Here is a 19,448-nt window from a genome sequence, read left to right as displayed (position 1 = left end):
TAATACAGATTTGACCTCTGTATTTATTTATGGTCAACACAGCTGGTGGAAATGCATCTAGATTCAAACCCAAGGAAAAATTTCATGCCAAAATGAGGATCATCTAGCCACTCAGGTTTCTACAGATGTTTCTGTAAAAGGGAAAAACCTATTCTTCCTTAGGAATTTTTGTCAGCAACTCTAAGATGATTTTGTGAAATGTATTATTCATCAAAAGCTTAAGAGCTATGTCATTCAATCCTTGGAAACTAATAGCTGAATAGAATTTGCAACCCCTCCATCTTAAAAAAAAAATCCTTTACATTTTCACGTGTCTTTACCAACAGGAGTATTTTAAGATGAAATTACTTTTTCCTAGCACTCCTGCAATTAAATACACTAAGCATTTTTACAGACCCATACTCTTCTACATATTGTGAATAACAGAAGCACTCAACTTCTTCCAGATTAGCTTCTTTCTTACTAGTGTATGCATTTACAAACAAACCCCATTAAGAGTATTTTGTAGTCTTGTAGTTCTTGGTAAGGTCATGAAAAATTATGTTGCCCTGTAGTTGGCTAAGGGTGCTCTCATTTCTAGACAATACTTAACTGTGTATTCTATGAAATAACTTAAGAACCTTTTGTTTTCTTTTGAAAGTACCTCGAATGCTCACCTGAAAGATAAGGCAATTCCTGGCCTTGACAAGAATGCCTATTTTCTCAAGCTCAGATATGTAAGCAGACCGGCTGACAGACTTGTCATTGAAAAGAAACTCAGAACAACTACCTGAAGGAGGAAAGAAAAAAAAAATTACTGCTGAAAATGGCTACAAAAAAAAAAACAACAAAAAAAACCAAAACAACAAACCCACTGGAAAAGAGTTAAACTAGTGGAATAATTTACCTGAGCAATTTGCTCAAAGACAACAGATTGCAATTACTCCTTTACTCCTTTCAGTAATTTATTTTTTCTGTTTAAAAACTCTAGTTTCCAGTTTTAGTACTTTCTAAAGGAACTGAGACCTGCAGCAAGGTGTCAGACCCCATTTCTTAGAGCCTACATCACCTTCAGATCCCAAAGAAATATCTAGAGACAGATACTGAGCAAAGAACATACAATAACTTGTTTAATTTTTTAACTAATTAACCCAAATATATTTTTTTTCATTTATATCACTACTAAAATGCTGTCTGAAGGACTGCATACTAATCTGCCCCACTATGAACTAATTGGGCATCTGAAATTCCAAGCTGGGTATTTCTGGTCTCCTCTTCTTTACACATCAGACAATAGACACGCAACAGAATCTACTACCTACCACGAATAACCCTTGAAAATGTTTTTTCTTCCCCATCTTCCTCACAATACACTATCTTCACACTGGCTGTAGAAGAAACAGGTTTTCCAACATGCGCTCCGTGAATAAGTTCTCGAACACTTTTAACTCGCAAATTTGCTGTTTTTTCACACATCACAAAGCTAACAGCATCCATTATGTTAGATTTGCCTTAAAAATTAAAAAAAAATTAAGACATTTTTGTCGTGACGTAAGTGGAATAATTTTATTAAGAATTAAAGAATCTGGAGAATTGCTGAAGTCTTTAAAAATTCTATTTCTAATTATGTATTTTTTATTCTTTTAGGAAGAAATTCTTCTCTCTGAGGGTGGTGAGATAGTGGCACAGGTTGCTCAAAGAAGCTATGGATGCCCGACTCCTGGAAGTGTTCAAGGCTAAGTTGGATGGGGACTGGGACAACCTGGTCTAGTGGAAGGTATGATGACGGGTTAGAACTAGATGAGATATGAGGTCCCTTCCCACTGAAACCATTCCATGATTTTGTGATTTTATCAAGGAAAAGCTGTTGCACATAATAAACACATTTTTAAGATGTAACACACTGGCAGCAGAAAATAAGCCTGTCTGTAATCAAACTTATGACAAAACTGATTTATTTTTTCAGCCTTATTGGAGAATTTTTTTTTTTTTTTTTTACACAGGCTTCTCTAGAGGAGAGCGTGCCACATCACCCTCCTTCCTTGGCAGTGTGCTTTCTGGAGTGACGTGAAGGAGGTTTATTGCATGAGCACTCCATCCCCAACTTTTCCACTGCAACTCCAGTCTCCTGTAGAATACTAGCACCTTCCCAGATCCATTCACCACAGCAACAAAGCTATCTGGTCATAGTCCTTTGACAAAAACCCTCCTAATGGAATCATCCTTGTGTTTTATCCCTTTAGTCTTCAGCATTTCTGCTGACAGCTTAATTATTTTCAGTCTTCACCCTTGCGACTTTGATGATGTTTTAACTTACTCTCCAAAGTATCAGAAAAGCAAGAACACTAGGAGGAAAGCAGAGAAATAAAAATACTCAGTTCGGGCATTACATAATATTCACACCTTTTATTCCCCTGGATTCATCTATAAAATGTATTCAGATTTAACTGAAAGAGTACCTGGAAAAAGTGTCATAGTTCTGAGACTTTACAATACAGAATAGTGGGGATAGGATGATAAAGAACATGATAACAATGCTAAATATATTCAATTTACGTTCATAGATCTTACTTCAATCAGGTGAGGAAAATACAGGGCCTAAAAGCCTAAATTATACACTAAATCATTAAAAGACTAGGGAAACAAAGGTGAAATGCTAAACCCATCACTGTTACTCTGTTAAGACAGCCCTCGCCTCCTATCCCTTCGGCAAGCAGACATAAAATCCCTTTTGTTGAATGGAGCTTTCTGAAGCAGAGGTGGAATTTTAAGAAGTTCCAGCAGCTTGGGATCACCACACGGCGCTGCCCCTTCAGAGCCTCGCTGGTGCGAGCCCCGCCTCACGGCAGCCGCCATTTTGCAGCGCCGCCCTCCCCTGCCCGGAGGGAGCGCAGCAAAACCCACAGGCTCCCCTCAACAAGCAGGTTTCCACTGGTACAGCCCGCAGTATTAAAATAAAACCGTATTTATGTGATCTTTGTACGCTGAGATGGCCAAGATAAGGTGTGCTGTTTGCAAAGTAGGCTTTCTGCTTAAGTTGGAAAGCACCAAGTCAACATAAAATCAAAATTCCATGAACCCCCCTTTCTCCCCCGCAGCCTGCCCCTGCCCTTCCATGCTGGAAAAACCTACACTTTCAGCTAAGAATTACAGAGCAGGCGCTTCCTAGGCTTCATTTATACTGCCACACCTTCAGGTGCGCACGGGGAGATTTGCAGCAGGTCCGTGAGGTTGAATTCCACCAAAACGAGCCCTCAATGCTGGCGGCTCATGGAGCAGCTGCCCCCTACCCACACACCCACCCACAATACCTGATCCATTGGGCCCGATGATGCAGTTGAACCTCATGAAGGGTCCGATAACCTGCTGCCCCCTCCACGACTTGAAGTCCTTCACCACCAGCAGCTTCAGGTAACCCATCCCCGCGGGGAGCTGGGGTCAGGCGCTCCTGAGCGCCACACCTCAACCCCTCCAAACAGTCGACGAGCACACCTCACCAGCTGGTTTACCGACAGAAAACCGCCCCACAACCTTCTTCGACGATTTTATTGCCTCGAAGGGACGGGCGGCCCCGCCCCGCCCTCACAGCCTGCGCGCCTCGTGCGGCGGCTCCCGAGCGGCACCGCGGGGCGGAGCCGCCGATCCCGTTCCCCTTGCGTCCCGGCTGGCCGGCTCCGCTCCCGTTCCCCTTGCGACGGCCCGCCTTGCGTCCCGGCTGGCCGGCGCCGCTCCCGTTCCCATTGCGACGGGCCGCCTTGCGTCCCGGCTGGCCGGCTCCGCTCCCGTTCCCCTTGCGACGGCCCGCCTTCCGTCCCGGCTGGCCGGCGCCGCTCCCGTTCCCATTGCGACGGGCCGCCTTGTGTCCCGGCTGGCCGGCGCCGCTCCCGTTCCCACTGCGACGGGCCGCCTTGTGTTCCGGCTGGGCAGCGCCGGTCCCGTTGTTCCCATCGCGGCCGGCCTCCTTGTGTCCTGGCTGGCCGCCGCCGCTCCCGTTCCCATCGCGACAGCCCGCCTTGTGTCCCGGCTGGCCAGCACCGCTGCTCCCGGCCACCGCTCTCACTCCAGCCCCGCCGTCCCGCTGTTCCCTCCGGCGCCATGAGCGGGCTGGGGCCGCAGCGGGAACTGGAGGAGGCCGCCGCCCTGGAGCGCCGGCGGCGGCGGGAGCTGCTGCGGCGGGGCCGCATCTTCAACCCACGGATCCGCACCATAGGGGTGAGGGCGGGCAGCACGGGAGGGAGGGCGCCGTGTCCCCCCCCGGCGTTCCCAGGAGTTCTGAAGAACTCCTCGGAGGGCGCGGGGAGCGAGTGCAGGGAGGGAAGGGGCGGCTGAGCCGGTCTGAGCGGGCCAGGAGCGGTGCCCCAGTAAGCCCTCCTCCGGTGTGTGTGTGTGAGGGGGAGAAAGCAGGGAGGGAGGGCCCAGATGCAACTTTCAGAGTCGCTTTTAAAGTTACTGGTGAAAGAAATCATAGAGTATTTAGGGTTGGAAGGGACCTCTGAAGATCATCCACTCCAACCCTCCCGGCCACGGCAGGGGCACCCAAAGCAGGTGACCCAGGAACGTGCCCAGGTGGGTTTGGAATATCTGGGTTTGGAATATCTTCGGGGGAAAGACTCTGCAACCAGCCTGGGCAGCTGTTCAGTGCTCTGCTACCCTCGATAGAAAGAGGTTCTTCCTTCTGTTGAGGCAAAACTTCGTGTGTTTTACTTGAAGGGCATTTCCTCTCGTGTGTACCTGTGCCCCACTGCTCTGGATTAAAGGGCAAGGTGCCCCCTAACAGCACAGAGAGATCAAGCCCTGTGTTGTATCTCTGTGTAGTAGTACTTTGATGGAAGCCAAGAGCTTCCAGAATCAGTTCATGTAATGTGGCTGAAACAAGTAATTGTTTTTTACCTCTCTGCTCTGTGATACTGCCCTTTTCTGCCTGGACCTCGCTAGCATTGGTGCTGTGGGAGATTTAGCGCGGTAAATGTCCTGCAATTAGTCCGCATTTTGTATCAGACAAAATAAGACAGATCCATCCTTGTTTATATAGATGTAATTAATTGTTGTGTCTGATTTTTTTGGCGTGGATGTGTAAATGTGAACATGTTTCAGGCTAGTGGATTTTCTCCAGAGTTTACTATGCAGTTTGCATCCTGAACATCAGGAAATAATGTGCTTTTTGCCTATTTCACTTTGGATGCAACAGTATTTTGGATCTCCCCGTGATGTGTCCAGAGGCCCACATTAAGATGTTGTGAGCGTGGAAGGAAAAGTGCTGTGATGTGGTTTCATTGAACTGGTAAAATTACAACAGATGTCAATTGGATCCTCTTTTTTTAGGTACAGAAACGTCTCAAATCAGCGGAAAAACATCTTCACCTTATCTCTGATAGGGCCTTGAATTTATTCTTTTCACTCTTATGCAAGAGTCATTGTATCTGCAGAGCAATTAGCAGTTCCCAATTACTGAACATGACGGGTGTGTCGCCTGGTACAGCATTCCAACACACACCAACAGTACACTTAAGTACCCAACAATATACTTCAGTGGAAGGAGCTAATAACATTTTTCAGCGGTTGTGATATGGGTTAAGATACTTGAAATTTCTTAATCAGAAACACAGACTTTCTCTATAAAGTGGCTTTTCTAGAGCCTTAAAAATGAACAGCAAACCTAAATTCTCAGTCAATGAAATAGCTGACAACTAACATATCCTGGTGCATTTTATTGAGCTGCACTGGAGTACACCATCTGAAGGTTTACCCAAATACTTTTGTAGAATTGACTTGTTTTGTAGTACTGACCGAGGCAGGTTTTGATAGATCTGTTTACATTAGACAAACATCTAAAATAAAAGAGAGTTCATCAGGAGAATTTTGATTAGCAGCTTATTTTGATTTAAAATCATTCAATGTACCTGAACAATGATGCTGACAGAAGGGACTGTTCTTATGGTTTGAAGTTAGGCCAGGTGTGAACCATAAAGAGCCAGGAAATCTATACAGAGATATTCTATATCAGTATTTCTGTGTGGTTTTATTATTCTTTGCTTCAGTTCTCTGACCACTATACCTGAGTGGCAGTCACTGAGAAAATGTAAAAATCATGACAATATTTGACTTAGAAACCAGAAATCCTAAAGCAGGGTTTGAATATTTTAAAAACATGGAGGTAAAATATACTGGAAAGCAGAATGAGAACACAGATTTTATTTTTTTTTCCTTGATTATTACTAGATTTATTATTACTTTGACTTCTGTATCTGTTTTGTCATCTGAGTAATAGAAACATAAGATAATGCCCTCTTCACTTACAGACTGAAGAATCTATCCTCAGTAAATCACTGATTTTTCTAAAGAGTTCAGATGAGTAATCCAAATGAAAAATTACTTTCAATTTACATGTGAACTTTATACATAATTAGAACTAGTTCAGAAATTAGCTGCCTCAAACTGTTAATAGATTGTTTTTCTAAATGCTTAAAAGTGAAACCTGTAGTTTTGTGACTGGGAATGTCAGTTTTAGGGATGTTTTTGTGTCGAGTGAAAGTGTTTTGAAGAGGTCAGAGCCAACAGCGTAACACGAGTCGATTCACTGACCTGCCTCTATTATTGCCAGAGTACTAAGAACTTGTATTGAATTTCTCTTAGCAGTATTTCCTGTAGTTATATTGTCAGCTTGGCTTTCCCAATGTGACCGCTGAAAGAGTTGATATTTAGTGTCCACAGCACCATTGTTTTTGGAGGATAGAATTATTGATGGTTTTACCCTTGCTTACAAACTTACCTCTTTGCTGATGGCTGTTGGCAGTTGTCCTTTACAGCACTAACCCTGTGTATTTTCAGCCGTGATCTGTTTCTGTTTTCATCTGAATAGATTTTAGACAAAGACTATTAAAATTGTTTACCAGATTCTTGATGATTTGTCATTGCATTTTTGATAAAATCTTTAAGGACATTAAGCGACTTGTCAGTTAAAAAAAAAAAAAAAGGAAATAAGTACAATCTTGTTTCTGCCTATGAATTTGCCACAATCTTCTAACAAATGTGGGGCCACATTCTGTTGCCCAACATGGAGGTGTCTGCTCCCATTTGATGATGTGACCTATATTATCCTTTGCTCAGGTCCCACTCACCATGGATGTGGATGTTCTGGAAACATTTCCATTCCTTTTTTATAGCGAACCCTTTGTATTTTTTTCAAATATGAACTATTACAACTTCCTGTCATCTTTACTGTTAAAACACTTACCTGCTTAATAAATTAAAGCAGACCAATAAAACAAAATTGCCAGCTGTAATGGGGAAAACATATTCTGTGTAATACAGCTGAAAATATTTATAGCTCTATGTATCATGTAAATGTGGTGTTTTCATCTGATCAGGTGCAAGAACTTACCTATCATTATTAAAACAAAGCAAACAAACAAGAATATTTCTGTTTCTGGATTTTGTTTTACCTACATTAGTAGTGTATATAAATTCTGTTGCTAGTGAAGTTATATCTGTCTTTTACAACTGTGAGTCAGTGTAGCTTGACAATGTTTTAATTGTTCAAACACAGTATCTCCTAAAGAGCTACTTTTTTTTTTTCATTTTAATAGATTGATAAAGATGCATTGGATGCACAGGTCAAGGAGAGGAAAATTCAAGAAGCAACTGAAAAAGCAGAACATGAAAGATTCGGTATATTCCTAGACACTGTGATATTTCTGTGACTAGTTAAATGTTTTAATCCGTTTCTTGCTTTCTTTTGTCCCTTCATATATTCTCTAAATTCAGCTATCCAATTTATGTCCTATTTATGTTCATACATCTACATTGGCACAGTGTGTATTCTCCTTGTTATCTTAAGATTTATATTGACATGATTAAACTGGGATACATTGCCTAATAGGCCAGAATTTTCAGTGTTTTCTTTTAAAAGGTATTGACAAATAGCGTCATTTAAAAACCTGAATATGCAGCAGGATTTTAAAAAAAATAATTACTTACCACTGTTCTTTGCAGTATGGTAGTGGCTCATCTGTTTTAGTTGCTTTTTTTGTAGAGAGAGCTCATCTTTTGTCTAGCCATTCTTCCATAGAATATACAGATTCTGTGGAATCCTCTCTGGATTGGTATTGCTGGAATCATGAGGCATGTACAGTAAGGTGATAAGAGGAGCCATTGCTGAGTCAGAACTTGCAGCCACACAAATATTTCATGCTGTGCCCCGACCTTAAACTCTTTGTGGTCTTCTGTGCTTGGCATGCTTTCCTGTGCTATCAGATGAAAGGGTCCCACAGCTGAGCTCTCTTGTGTGCCTCAGGAGGAGCTAAAATGGAGCTGCCACTTCCCTGCTGTGCTTCTACAACAGCTGCTTGTGATTTTCCTGGCTGGAAAATACACCTGTTAGGGTGTGACTCTTGGGAAACTACAGCAGCAATGTGGAGTCTGGCAAAAGGGGAAATTATCTTTTCTAGCAAATTATTTTAAATAACTAAAATGGCTAGTTGGGTGGGAGTTTTGTTGTTTGGTTTTGTTTTTTTTTTTTTTAATGCTGGAATTAATTTTGTTCCAATTAAATGGGAGGAGCTCTTAAGCTGTTCAAAACTTAATGCCAGCCAATGATTTTAGTGCTATGGTTAGAAAAATCATTGGAACTATGAAGAGCTACCTGTATTCCTTTCAGTTGCAGCCCAATTTTGGTTTGCTTCCTGGCAAGCAACAACATATTTCAGCTGTAGCTGTAAACTAAGAGTAAATAGGAACATCTGGTTTACTGTACATTTCTTGTGTAGCAGGTTTTCACCAAACGAAACCTCATAGTTCTGGTACTTATTATTGTATTTGTCATGTACATATTTCATTGTAACATTAATAAAACAATTTATACCTAAAAAGCTAAAAATAATTAATAAGTAAATATTACTAACATTAGAGTGTTTGCTGGGCTGGTACTTATGGATCAAATACTGTCCTAAGGCATAACAGTTTGAAGGCTTATATTCTGTGTATTCATCTTGAAAATTTTATTTTCACCTTATGTGTGCACTCCAGTGATTCATGCACCTCTAAGAGTTGTGGTTTCATTGTGTTCATTTTTGTCTAGCTCATGACATGAAGAAAAATGACAAGCTCATGTGTCTGCTAGAAGAACGCCAGAAAAATGAAATCAAAGACCTGAATAAGGCTCTAACTGAATTCCATAAGAATTTTCAGAAGCCGGAAACAAGACGTGAATTTGACCTGAACGATCCACAAGCCCTAAAGAAAGACAGACCTGCTCGAGTTTCAGATGATGATCCTCGGTGTACTATATCTGGCATGCAGAAGTTTATGGGTGAAGACTTAAACCATGATCAGAGGATGAAGTTTCAAAAGGAGCAGTTAAGGGAGTGGTCTCTTCAGCAACAGAAAGACTTGAAAAATGCATTAGCTGACCAAAAACTGGCAGGTAACAAAAAAGATAATGTAGTTTTAATCTTCTTTATCTGAAGTTGGTGTATCTGATGAAAATATGGTATTGTATATTTAACTTAGAAATACTAGACCAGTTAGAAGTACTAGACCAGTTTTTACTTTATAAGCTTTATTGTATTCACTGTTTCTCTTAGAAAAATCTCTATTTCTTAACATGTGATTATAATATCACCCAGGTTTCATCTCTGGTTTGTGCCTCCAGTTGGTATGCTTACTTCATAAGGCCAAACTATCCAATCCATACCGTCCTAGAGCAGAAAAAATAATACTGATTTTTCTCTCCCAGCTTGTCATGAAACATTATTTTCTGCAGTACTTAACCTACTCATTTCATTTTAACACTAAGCGTTTAGACAAGATAGGTTACATATTAAACTGATTCATGAGTCACCTGAAATCCCAAGATGGACAGCTTTGATGGTAGGATTTGGAAATAGTTATTCAGCCTACTGTATCTGTAGCTCCCCCTGCCTCTTCCCCTGGTTAACTCATAGGGCACATCATGTCCATGAATATTGACTACATTTTATTTGAATCTAATTTAGATGATCTTTATGACAAGTTTAGGATTGAACTTGACCGAAAGATTATGGAAGAACAAAGAAAAGAAGAGGAAAGCAGGCGTGCTGTTTGTACAGCTACAAAAAATTTCAATAAAATCCAGGTAAATTAATACTAAGTTGGTTTGTTGGTTTATACAAAATGAGGAGACAGAGAAGGAAAATAAGATGCACAAAATCAGAATGAGTAGTGATGCTTGCAGTGGGGGTTTCTGATCACCTGACTTCCAAGGCTGTTTCAGCTTGGAACAAGATAAATTTTATGCACTTTGCCAAGTGAACAATAGATCCAAGGATTTAGATGTCTTCTACCTAGTTATCCTCTGCCAAAATTGTCCCTCCTGGTTCGCAGCTTGCTGACTCGTGGGCAGAAACAGCTCCCCAGTCATTCAGAGCCTTTGAGCTGGTAAACTGGGGTACAGCAAAAGCCTCCCATGCTTCTTTCTGGGCTTATATCAGACCTCCCATACTCTTATTGTGTCTGTCTGCTTTTCTTTGCACTTGTGTGGAAACATTGCTAACAGTTGCTTTTTGTCCTTATTGTTTACAGTTATTCCCCACAACCACTGGTTTTGGCTCTTCGGCTGCTTCGTGGGTATTTGTGTACAATGGCTCTTGGTTGTTTACTGACCTTGCTTTGGAACCTGTCTTTTACCATTACCTGTCATGCTCTAGTTCTTCATCTTTCTGCAGAGGGTTTTCTTCTTTTCAGCCTCTACACACAACTCAAAGGGCTACGTGGATGCTATTAGCTTGGTTAAACTATGTTTGTTGTGACTTAGCTTTAAATGTATTTATCACATCAAAATAGACCACATTAGAATTACCTACATTAAGTATGGTATCTTTTGGTTTAGCTGTATAAGCATGCAAGTCTTTAATGTTGCTTGAGCCTTTTGGGGGTCATTTGTCATATAATCTTGTTTATAGACAGCCCAAGTTAATTGAAAATCAAAATCTAAAAGTATAGGAGCAAGCTGTCTCCATGCACTGAAAGCCAAGCCAGTGGTGGACACCAGCCTGGCTGAACAGACAGCTTTGGCTGCAACTCAGTGAGAAAAAGAGGGTTTATTACCCTTGGAAGAAGTCTTCTAGAAGGTAGGAAGGCTCTGCAGAGGGATCTGGGCAAGCTGGAATAATGGACCCAGGCCAGTAGTCTGAGTTTCAGCAAGGGCAAGTTCTGGATTTTGCACTTGGGTCACAACAACCCCCTCCAGCTCCAAGATGGAGACAGTGGCTGGGAAGTGCCTGGCAGGAAAGCCTTGAGGTGCTGGTGGCTGAATATGAGCCAGGTGTGCCCAGGTAGGCAGGAGACCGATAGCACCTGGCCTGGATCAGAAATAGTGAAGCCAGCAGGACTTTGACTGGACAAGATAAATCTGATGTGTTTTTGGACTTTAAAATCTTTCTTGTCATTAATCATGGCGCACTAGTGTGACATGCATGGCAATGCATAGGGCTGGGAGTTTCCTCCAGTAAGATTCTCAGGCAGCTTGGAAATTTTTATGCTCTCCCACTTAAAGAGAAATCTGAGTTACAATGTCAAAGGACCTTGTTGCTAGATCACAGTGGAGTGACATTAAGAAAGTAATCTAAATTAAAATTACACATTTTAAGCTTCAAGGGCAGCAATTATGCAAGATTCATTCAAAATTGTTTTCTGTTAAATGCGATTTACTCTGGAGCTTTTTCCAAACTACAAATAATTGCTTGATTCACAGTATTAATAAGAGAAAAGTACATACCCAGATGTTCTGGTTCAGTGTTCCAAAAATATTGGATGATTGAATATCTTTGGGCATTTGGGTCTTAGAAGTTGTCATGTTACAGTTCCTTTCAGGTACTTATTGACTCTTCCTGAGAAAAAAAAAACAAACAAACAATTCAGGGAAATACATTTTGAATCAAAAAAACCTCTTTAACCTTCTGGTAAAAGTCATACTGACTAACATCAGAGATGGAAAAGTAGCCTTTAATTCCTAATGTATTATTCCATGTTATGATGATGATGATTCCTAGGTCTGAAGTTGGTGTTTGTCACATGAAAGTTGACTTGCTTGAGGTTTTTCATTTGTGTAAAAGTAGGCTTTTTTTGTTGTTGTTGTTCTATAGTTGTTGTTCCTGTTAGGTCTAGATGTTTCTAAACCCTAGGCTTTCGCCGTCATCTAAGTTGAATTGTGGCTTAGCTAATGTACAGTTAAAAAAATTAATTTGTCTTTTATTACTTTCTGTGCACATCAAATAGTTATGTTATTTTAATGGAAACCAAAAGGCTGTTTTCAGCCAAGGAATTTATTAATCTGGGATATGGTACTCGGTTGTTGTTTCTTCCGCCCCATCACTGACAGGTGGCTTTGCATGTTTGCTTGGAGCAAACTGAAGTCACTCTCTGGCAGTCTCCTGGCCTGATGCTTGGGACAACCACTGTTATCCAGACTTGAAGTCTATAACTACACATGTAGAGATAATTCCAGTTAGATAGTTTAGCAGTCTCCTCTGGTGGCATAGATCACTCTGCTTGCCCAGTTACGATTATTTTCTTTAATATGTGCAGAGAGACAGGTTCTTACTCGTGTTCAACTTTACACTGTATGGCACAGAAGACTTCACCTGCTCTGACTTTCATAATGGAAAACCCTTCAGTTTTCATTTGTCCTCATCTACTTTGCCAGTGTGTATGTGCCAACCAGTGAGCTACTGATCAGCAAGGAAAGTACGAGCTGTTCTACATAAGTGAATATTCTCAAGGCAGTGATTTTTTTTTAACAGCACACCTTGGTCAAAGTGGAGACAGAATTACCCACTGATCTGTTGCAGTCAAGATAGATGTATAAAGAGAGACTGATCTGGCAGCCTGTGCTCTGTGTGCCCCAGCAAGCAGAAGGTTTCTCTCTGTCCACTGGATGCTGGAAGCAGGCATTGTTCCAGATAGTTTAGTTTATGCACTACAGAAGAATGAGACAGTATTAGAAATGAGAGATGCATAGCATTATCATTCTACTTCAAATTAGTTTATTTAGTCTAATTTTTCTTTGAAAGGTAATTACGTTCAATAAGATCATTGTATTTTATTTCCGGAGTATTGTAAGGGGAAAATTTCCTTTGGATAGTAGACTGTGCCTTGTAATGAACATTAGGAACAGCGATTTCCATAGAAAATGCATACTGTGATCTCCAGTATTTCAGATACATTCATGTAATGATTCAGGTTTGCATTTTGTATCAGCAAAGAGAATCAAGGATTGATCTTCAGACTTTAATTGGACATCCCTTGTCTGTCTGTTTTGAGGGGTTACTCATACTCTTCACCTGGATTCAGTGTGTAATATATAAATCAAGTCTAGTGATTTGAGATTGTAAACTTTTATTTTAAATTTCTTCCATATGGTGTCTGTCTGCCAAATATATACTGGTTATTTACTTGAGGATAATTTTGGAATTATTTTTTTATTTAATTCTGTGCTTTCTTATAAAACAAAGTTATTTTTCCCCAGTTTACTTGCTATATGAGATATGACAACATTAAAGTTAATTATTAGGCTTTTGATCTTGGCCAATAAGATGATGATCACATTTTGTAGGTGATGCTTTTGCCAACTGTATGCAGGTTGAACACACATCCGTTATGATGTATTAACATTTTTTCATCCCTTAGTTCATATTTCTCTTGGAAAAAATATCACTTCTCTCTTTCCATTGAATTTAGGTTGCTGAACTAGATCATAAAAATGAATTGGAAAAGGCTCAAAAAATAAAAGATGACATGGATGAAATTACCTGCCTCCTTCGAGGAGACTTCCTTTCTGAAAACCCTGACCAAGCAATCGGTCCCGGGGGTAAACACAATGTGCTCGTCAATCGATGGAAGGGAATGAATCAGGAGCAGCTGATGGCAATTCGTGAATTTCAAAAGGAACAAGCTCTGGAGAAACAGGTGTTTAAGCTCACGTGCATTTTCATGCATTGTTTGTTTTCTTGGTTGTAATAATATAGACAATGTTTGTAGTACCATTGTTTGCCCTGGACATGCCAATATGAGACTGTGTTTTCCACTGATCTGCATTTTACCCAAACTTTAATCAGTCTGACTGAACATAGTACCTCTGAAGCACCTGGGAGATGTCATGGAGTAGGCTGGAGCCCTGGAGTTGGACTGGGAGAAAGATTGCTGAGGAGCCCAGGGCCACGGGGATCTTAGGGCACAGGCCATGATGGTCCAGCTGAGCAGCAAAGTCCTGCCCAAGACCCAGGCTTCATGGTGCAATTCAGGACCTGAGAGTGCACAAGCTGTCTGCAAGCAGCTGGGCTGCTCCACAGGGGAAGAAGATCCAGGAGCTGAAGGTGAAAGCAGGGCAGGCCAAAGCAGTATTCTCATGCTCAAGAGTGCCCAAGCAAGGCAAACAGAGCAGGTCTGGTGAGCTTGCTAATGCATATTTCAGAGGCCTAAAACTTTATGAATGTAAGAATGTGATGCAGTATCATTTCTACCATTCCACAGGACTATAAGCTATGCTATAAAATAGAATGTCAATGGTAATAGTTGTTGCTCTAGAGGTGTATAGAAGCAGGCAGTTAAAATGAAGACATCTAGGCTCCTATGAAGTCAAGAGTGTCCAGGCCTAGATATTGTGAAGTAGGAATTAACTTGCCTCCCTTGTGCAGAGGCTGCATTTATCACAGCTAAGGAATAGTGTTTGATTTTATCTTTTAGTCCTTACAAAACTGTAGGCTTTACTATATCTTACCTAATACTGTTATTAAAGCTGAAGGTAGAGTTGTCATTTTCCTGCCTCTCCCATTACTCTGAAATGAACCCATTCAAGTCATTAGGCTGGCTGAAAATGACTACAACCAAGAAAAGTAAGTTTTTTGCAGGCCAGATTTTTTGATTCTGTTCAGTGGGGTGTCAGACAAGAAGTGAGGCAGAGGGAATAAGTTTCTACTCATGTGGTGTTTGTGGCTCCCCTGTTCTACCAAGTTAGACATATTGTAAGCCATACTGATGTCTATGCACCTCTTGCTTCAAGAAGTTTCGACTCTTGCTAACAATAATTTAAAAAAAAAAAATTGCTGTTCTGGGTTTTTACAGAGAGAAAAGAACAGCTCTTTCATTGGCCATATCTTGCTACTGCCTGGTTTAGAAATCCTTGCTCCCTTCTCCCCATTTCAAATGCTACCCCTAGTGTTCAAAAAAAGGCAAGTTTGTTTGGATGAACTTACCCATGAGACTTTGTATACACAGTTCCATCTTGGAAAGAGAAAATGAAGCCTTTTTCTCACTCGTGTAGAGAGTAAAAGAGCAGGAACGCCGAAGAGAAGCGGAATGGGACAGGCAGCGTCTGCAGGCTGCGAGAGCCCAGTTGCTTTGGGAGCGGCAGCAGCAGCGGCAGAACCAGGTACAGCGCCGAGATTTGGATGCTGTGAACGCAGAGCTCTCTCAGGAGCAAAAAGCAAAGTAAGTACCAAACCAGCATTGTTCAAATAAAAAAAGCTCTTCATCATTAGTAACCCAATAGCTTGGCTTTCAAAGAGCTCTCTTTACTTGTTCTGTTTGTAACATTTTTAATACACTTGTTACAAGTTCATGCTTTTAAAAAAATCAACAATTTGCCTGAAGTGTGTTTTCCAGTATTGTTTAATCAGTCTTCAGAGAGTAGGTCTTGAATGTTGCTGACTGACGTGAATGAAATAGGATCTGGAATTCTTAAAAGCATTCCACTGACAACAGATTATTTATATAGATGGCAAAATAGTGAGTAAATATAATTATCTATGCAGAAAATTATATTATCAGGTGAAAAACCATTACATGTTTCTTTAATTTATCTTAGTTTTCTGAAACAAGAAAAAGATGAACTGCCGGTAGAGCTGCCAGTTTCTGATAGCTCAGGGTTAAGCTAGCAACACAAACAGCATTTCCATGATGTATGACAGAACTAGATGATTGTTTAACTAACCACTGGATGTATCTTGAAGGGCAGTTCTTGTGTCTGCTCTTATGGGAAAGGAGAAAGATAATACATGCAGGAAAAGAAAAACAAACATAATGATTTGGTATTTTTCCAGTTCTTTTTTTTTTTTTAATTTTTTTTCCTTTGGGCATGAATACAGAAGCACAGAATAGTCAGAGTTGGAAGGACCTAGAAGGATCGTCAAGTCCAGCTCCAAATTAATGGCCTGTATGGGGAATGAACCCTTCACCTTTGCATTATTAGCTCCATGCTCTGACCAACTGAGCCAGTCTCAGGTTCATAGATACCTTTTGCAAATGAACTTCCAATACATGATGCCTTCTTATTATAAAAACAGAAGTTTGGGATTGTGTTAATTCAGGCTTTTTTACTCTTGATATTTCTGGAGGCATATTTCAGGAAGAAAAACCCCAAGTTTTCTATATTGAGATGTGGCATATATTTTGCAGAACAAGTTCTAGTTACATTAAATTCCATTTCTAATAATTTATTAACATTTATGGGTGCTAATACATTATATATTTTTTAGATTTGTCCGGCTACTTCTGAATAGTAGCAAAAAATTACTAATGGCTTTTAAAAAATTTTATTTTTAGGAACACTTATCTTAAAGAGGAAGAATATTCAAATATTCCAACAGAGGAGTTTTATGCACAGTTTAATACAACCACCCGGTGATGATCTGGATAAATCAACCAGAATTACAGAAGTATGTAGACACATTAAAATTTTCAGTTGAGCAATCCCATGTTTTATTGTTTTTATCTGTTCCCTGACCTGTTCAAACATTGCTTTCAAACTAAAGAACAGATCTGTTCTAAGAAAAGGAAAACATTATAATAATTTTTAGACATGATTGTTGTTTTGAAAGGACTAGTAGGTTCAGTAGTAGGTTGTTTGACTCTTGTGTCTTAAGCTTAGCTGTAATATTTACATTATTCATACCTACAGGAATCGATTTCTGGAAAGAAATCTGAATTTTAACTACAGTGCTGCTTTATGCAATTTGGCCAGAGGGGAATGCTGCCTCCCATAGACCACAAGAGATGCGCTTCTCTGGGAGGAGAGGAAGATGACCTAGGCAGAAAATTTTGTGTTGGCTTCTTTGTGGTTTGGTTTTGGGTTTTTTGTTTTGGATTTTCTTAAAACAAAAAACCCAGCCAGACAGAAAGGCAAGGAAGAAGGAAGAAGTGGTCAAGTTGGTCAGAAACATTGTGAAAAGTGGGAATAAGGAGAAAAGAGTTCAATAGTCATCGAGGTGATTAGTGCACTGAGGCATGACACTAAAACAGAATGTGTGTTAGAATTAGTGTGGAAAAGCAGGGGAAAGTATTCCTACATACACCCTCATGCTTTGGAAATAATGGAGGAGGTTTCAGTAATGTGCTGCTGAAGGAGAGTGGGGACAATTCACAGGCGTGATGGAAAAGGGGTGAAAAGGCAGGTGTGCACCAAAGTCAAGGAGAAAAATCTGAGCTTGTGCTGGGTAATTCATGGAACCTGTGTACTTCCTGTCTTCATGGTGACAGTATTGACTTAGCAATTAAAGAGCCAGTTATTGACATTTGAAAATGGGTGAGCACCAGCACAGGGCAGAAAACAAGGAGAAGCAATGTAGAAAACTAACTGCATAAGGGAAAGGGATGGTGGAGCTAACTAGGGAATTGAATCCAGAAGAGAAAGAGCTGAAATGGAAAGGACTGCAAAAAGGGTTAGAATACTAACCTAGGATTCAGTAGATCTGAAAGAGGAGGAAAAAATGAGTCAGATGAGAGATTCAGCTAAGAGTGCAAGACCTCTAATATTGTGAACCTTAAATAAAAATAGAGCCCATTTATAAGGATAGATCTTGAACTGTAATTTGCCAGCACATGGGACATAAATCTGAGGTAAAAACATCCTGATGATGTTGGCATGGAGTCCACTGATTGTTCTTTGCCTCAGCAGTAATGGTAACGTTTGGTAATGAACTTTGTGGTGAAACAGGTTGAAGATGTCTCCGCCAAGTGAGGTTTGACCCTTCACTACTTTTTTTCATCTGTTCACATCAGTAAAATAAGTATCTGAATTGGAATAATCAGAATTAAACCTATTCTATTACTGAATTTATATTTGGTTGGGCAGATGACATTCCATTTGTAGTCATTAACTTCTATGAAAATAAAAATACCTGCTGAAAGAGTTAAAATGTGTATGTGTAAAGTTGTTATAACTGATGGTTTTGAAGGATTTCACCAAGTAAATTCCTGCTGTTATGTTGGCAAGTTGCATGAGCAAGTAATGGGGAGTCAGGTTGAAAATGGCCATTACAAATACTGAAGTTTGATTACAGTATGAGAAAAAATTTCCTTTCTCTATTCTGTTTCATACCTCTGTGAGGATCCTGATATTTCTCTTTTCGAGTCAATTTTTTTTGGACATTTTCTCAGAACCAGTTTTTAGTTCTTCATTTTAAACTGAAGATACTGTTTTGTATCAAATGCAAGTCAGAGAATATTAACCTCGAAATTTGGCAATGCGGGCAGATATGTTACATAACCCTAAATGTAATTTACAAATGAACAAGGCTAACTATTCATGGACCAATGGGCATATAGATTTCAAAATAAGAAAAAAAAATCTGAATGTGGAAAAAATCAGTTTCTGAATGAATACATTTCACTAATTTCCTAGGTTTTCTTCTGCAAGGGCAAAGTTAAGTTTTATTTGCAGGTATTGCTGAAATGTTACTTGTATTTTCAGCTTATCTAGTACAAAAATGCTAAAAAACCAAATAAAAGCACATAATGAAGGAAGCTACATCAGTCCTGGTTTGTCTACTGTAATTTTTTTTTTTAAATTTGCTTCACATACTCTTCCACATTAATTTCCTGAGGATACTGTGTGTGTTCCCAGCCCTGTAGTACCAAACAACTCCTTCAAATTCTCAAATCACAAAAATATCCTGTATGAATTAGGGAGAAAATTAATGTTAAGTCTGTTCCAGTGAATTTTGTGTGTAATTTCTGTCATACCTTGTTGCAGTTATTAGTGAAGGTAAATGCTTTTCAGATGGCAGCACGTGGAACCAGGGAAAATTTGATGTCTAGTAGACATTCTACTCAATTAAAGGCTGATGATACAATGGAAGTATGAGGAATACATCAGGTGATCATTTAATCAGAATAGATACTGCTTTTTGAAGGTAGAGTTTTATCTAAATGTGATTTTTTAAAGAGTTTGGCTTAGCTTACTGGTTTTAGTTAACTTTATTAAATTGATTATTATTACTCTTCTGTTGCCACAGCTATGTCTATGTGTGTATATATACATGTGTCCATTTTTGCATGAATCTTTAAATACTTTTTTAGGACTTCAGCATACTTTGTTGGTTTAAATACTTTTCCAAATATACTGTCCTTTTCTAGATTTATTACAAGAGTTATGAAATGAGGACATTACCTTTGGAATGGTTCTTGCTGTTGATGCTCTAACCAGAAATGTAGTGCTG

General features: G+C 39.9%; 2 protein-coding genes across 5 annotated transcripts in view; one reads left to right on the top strand and one right to left on the bottom strand.

Moving 5' to 3' along the window:
• SMC1B (structural maintenance of chromosomes 1B) overlaps positions 1 to 3,426 on the bottom strand; it is a 30,906-nt gene extending 27,480 nt beyond the window's left edge. For both annotated transcript variants that reach the window (XM_038153271.1, XM_038153272.1), the window contains exons 1-3: positions 3,291 to 3,426; positions 1,302 to 1,490; positions 657 to 769 (exon numbers count right to left, since the gene is read on the bottom strand). In XM_038153271.1, coding sequence (XP_038009199.1) covers positions 657 to 769; positions 1,302 to 1,490; positions 3,291 to 3,399 — 411 coding nt within the window. In that variant the 5' untranslated portion in view covers positions 3,400 to 3,426. The remainder of the gene's footprint in view (positions 1 to 656; positions 770 to 1,301; positions 1,491 to 3,290) is intronic.
• Positions 3,427 to 3,808: 382 nt separating this feature from the next.
• RIBC2 (RIB43A domain with coiled-coils 2) lies at positions 3,809 to 18,330 on the top strand. 3 transcript variants are annotated; one of them, XM_038153280.1, is made up of 7 exons: positions 3,809 to 4,191; positions 7,566 to 7,647; positions 9,056 to 9,400; positions 9,972 to 10,090; positions 13,693 to 13,920; positions 15,275 to 15,441; positions 16,555 to 18,330. In XM_038153280.1, exons 1-7 carry the CDS (start codon positions 4,075 to 4,077, stop codon positions 16,634 to 16,636), a joined length of 1,140 nt encoding a protein of 379 aa, XP_038009208.1. In that variant the 5' UTR covers positions 3,809 to 4,074; the 3' UTR covers positions 16,637 to 18,330. The 3 variants fall into 3 exon arrangements, with proteins under 3 accessions (XP_038009208.1, XP_038009206.1, XP_038009207.1); XM_038153278.1 differs by lacking the exon at positions 3,809 to 4,191 and adding an exon at positions 4,251 to 4,545; XM_038153279.1 differs by lacking the exons at positions 3,809 to 4,191; positions 13,693 to 13,920; positions 15,275 to 15,441; positions 16,555 to 18,330 and adding exons at positions 4,251 to 4,545; positions 10,537 to 11,100.
• Positions 18,331 to 19,448: the final 1,118 nt, after the last annotated feature.

Source organism: Motacilla alba, chromosome 1A (genome assembly GCF_015832195.1).
Source record: "Motacilla alba alba isolate MOTALB_02 chromosome 1A, Motacilla_alba_V1.0_pri, whole genome shotgun sequence".
In the NCBI taxonomy this organism is placed as follows: domain Eukaryota; kingdom Metazoa; phylum Chordata; class Aves; order Passeriformes; family Motacillidae; genus Motacilla; species Motacilla alba.
Note: the sequence above shows the minus strand (reverse complement) of the source record. Positions and strands in the feature narration are given on the sequence as shown.

What these genes read in the sequence shown, in the direction of transcription:
- RIBC2 (XM_038153278.1), top strand. Translation starts at nt 4,399, where the DNA reads ATGCAACTTTCAGAGTCGCTTTTAAAGTTACTGGTGAAAGAAATCATA. An exon ending in AGCAGAACATGAAAGATTCG is followed by an intron (nt 7,648 to 9,055) that starts GTATATTCCTAG and finishes ATTTTTGTCTAG; the next exon opens with CTCATGACATGAAGAAAAAT. An exon ending in AACAAGCTCTGGAGAAACAG is followed by an intron (nt 13,921 to 15,274) that starts GTGTTTAAGCTC and finishes TCACTCGTGTAG; the next exon opens with AGAGTAAAAGAGCAGGAACG.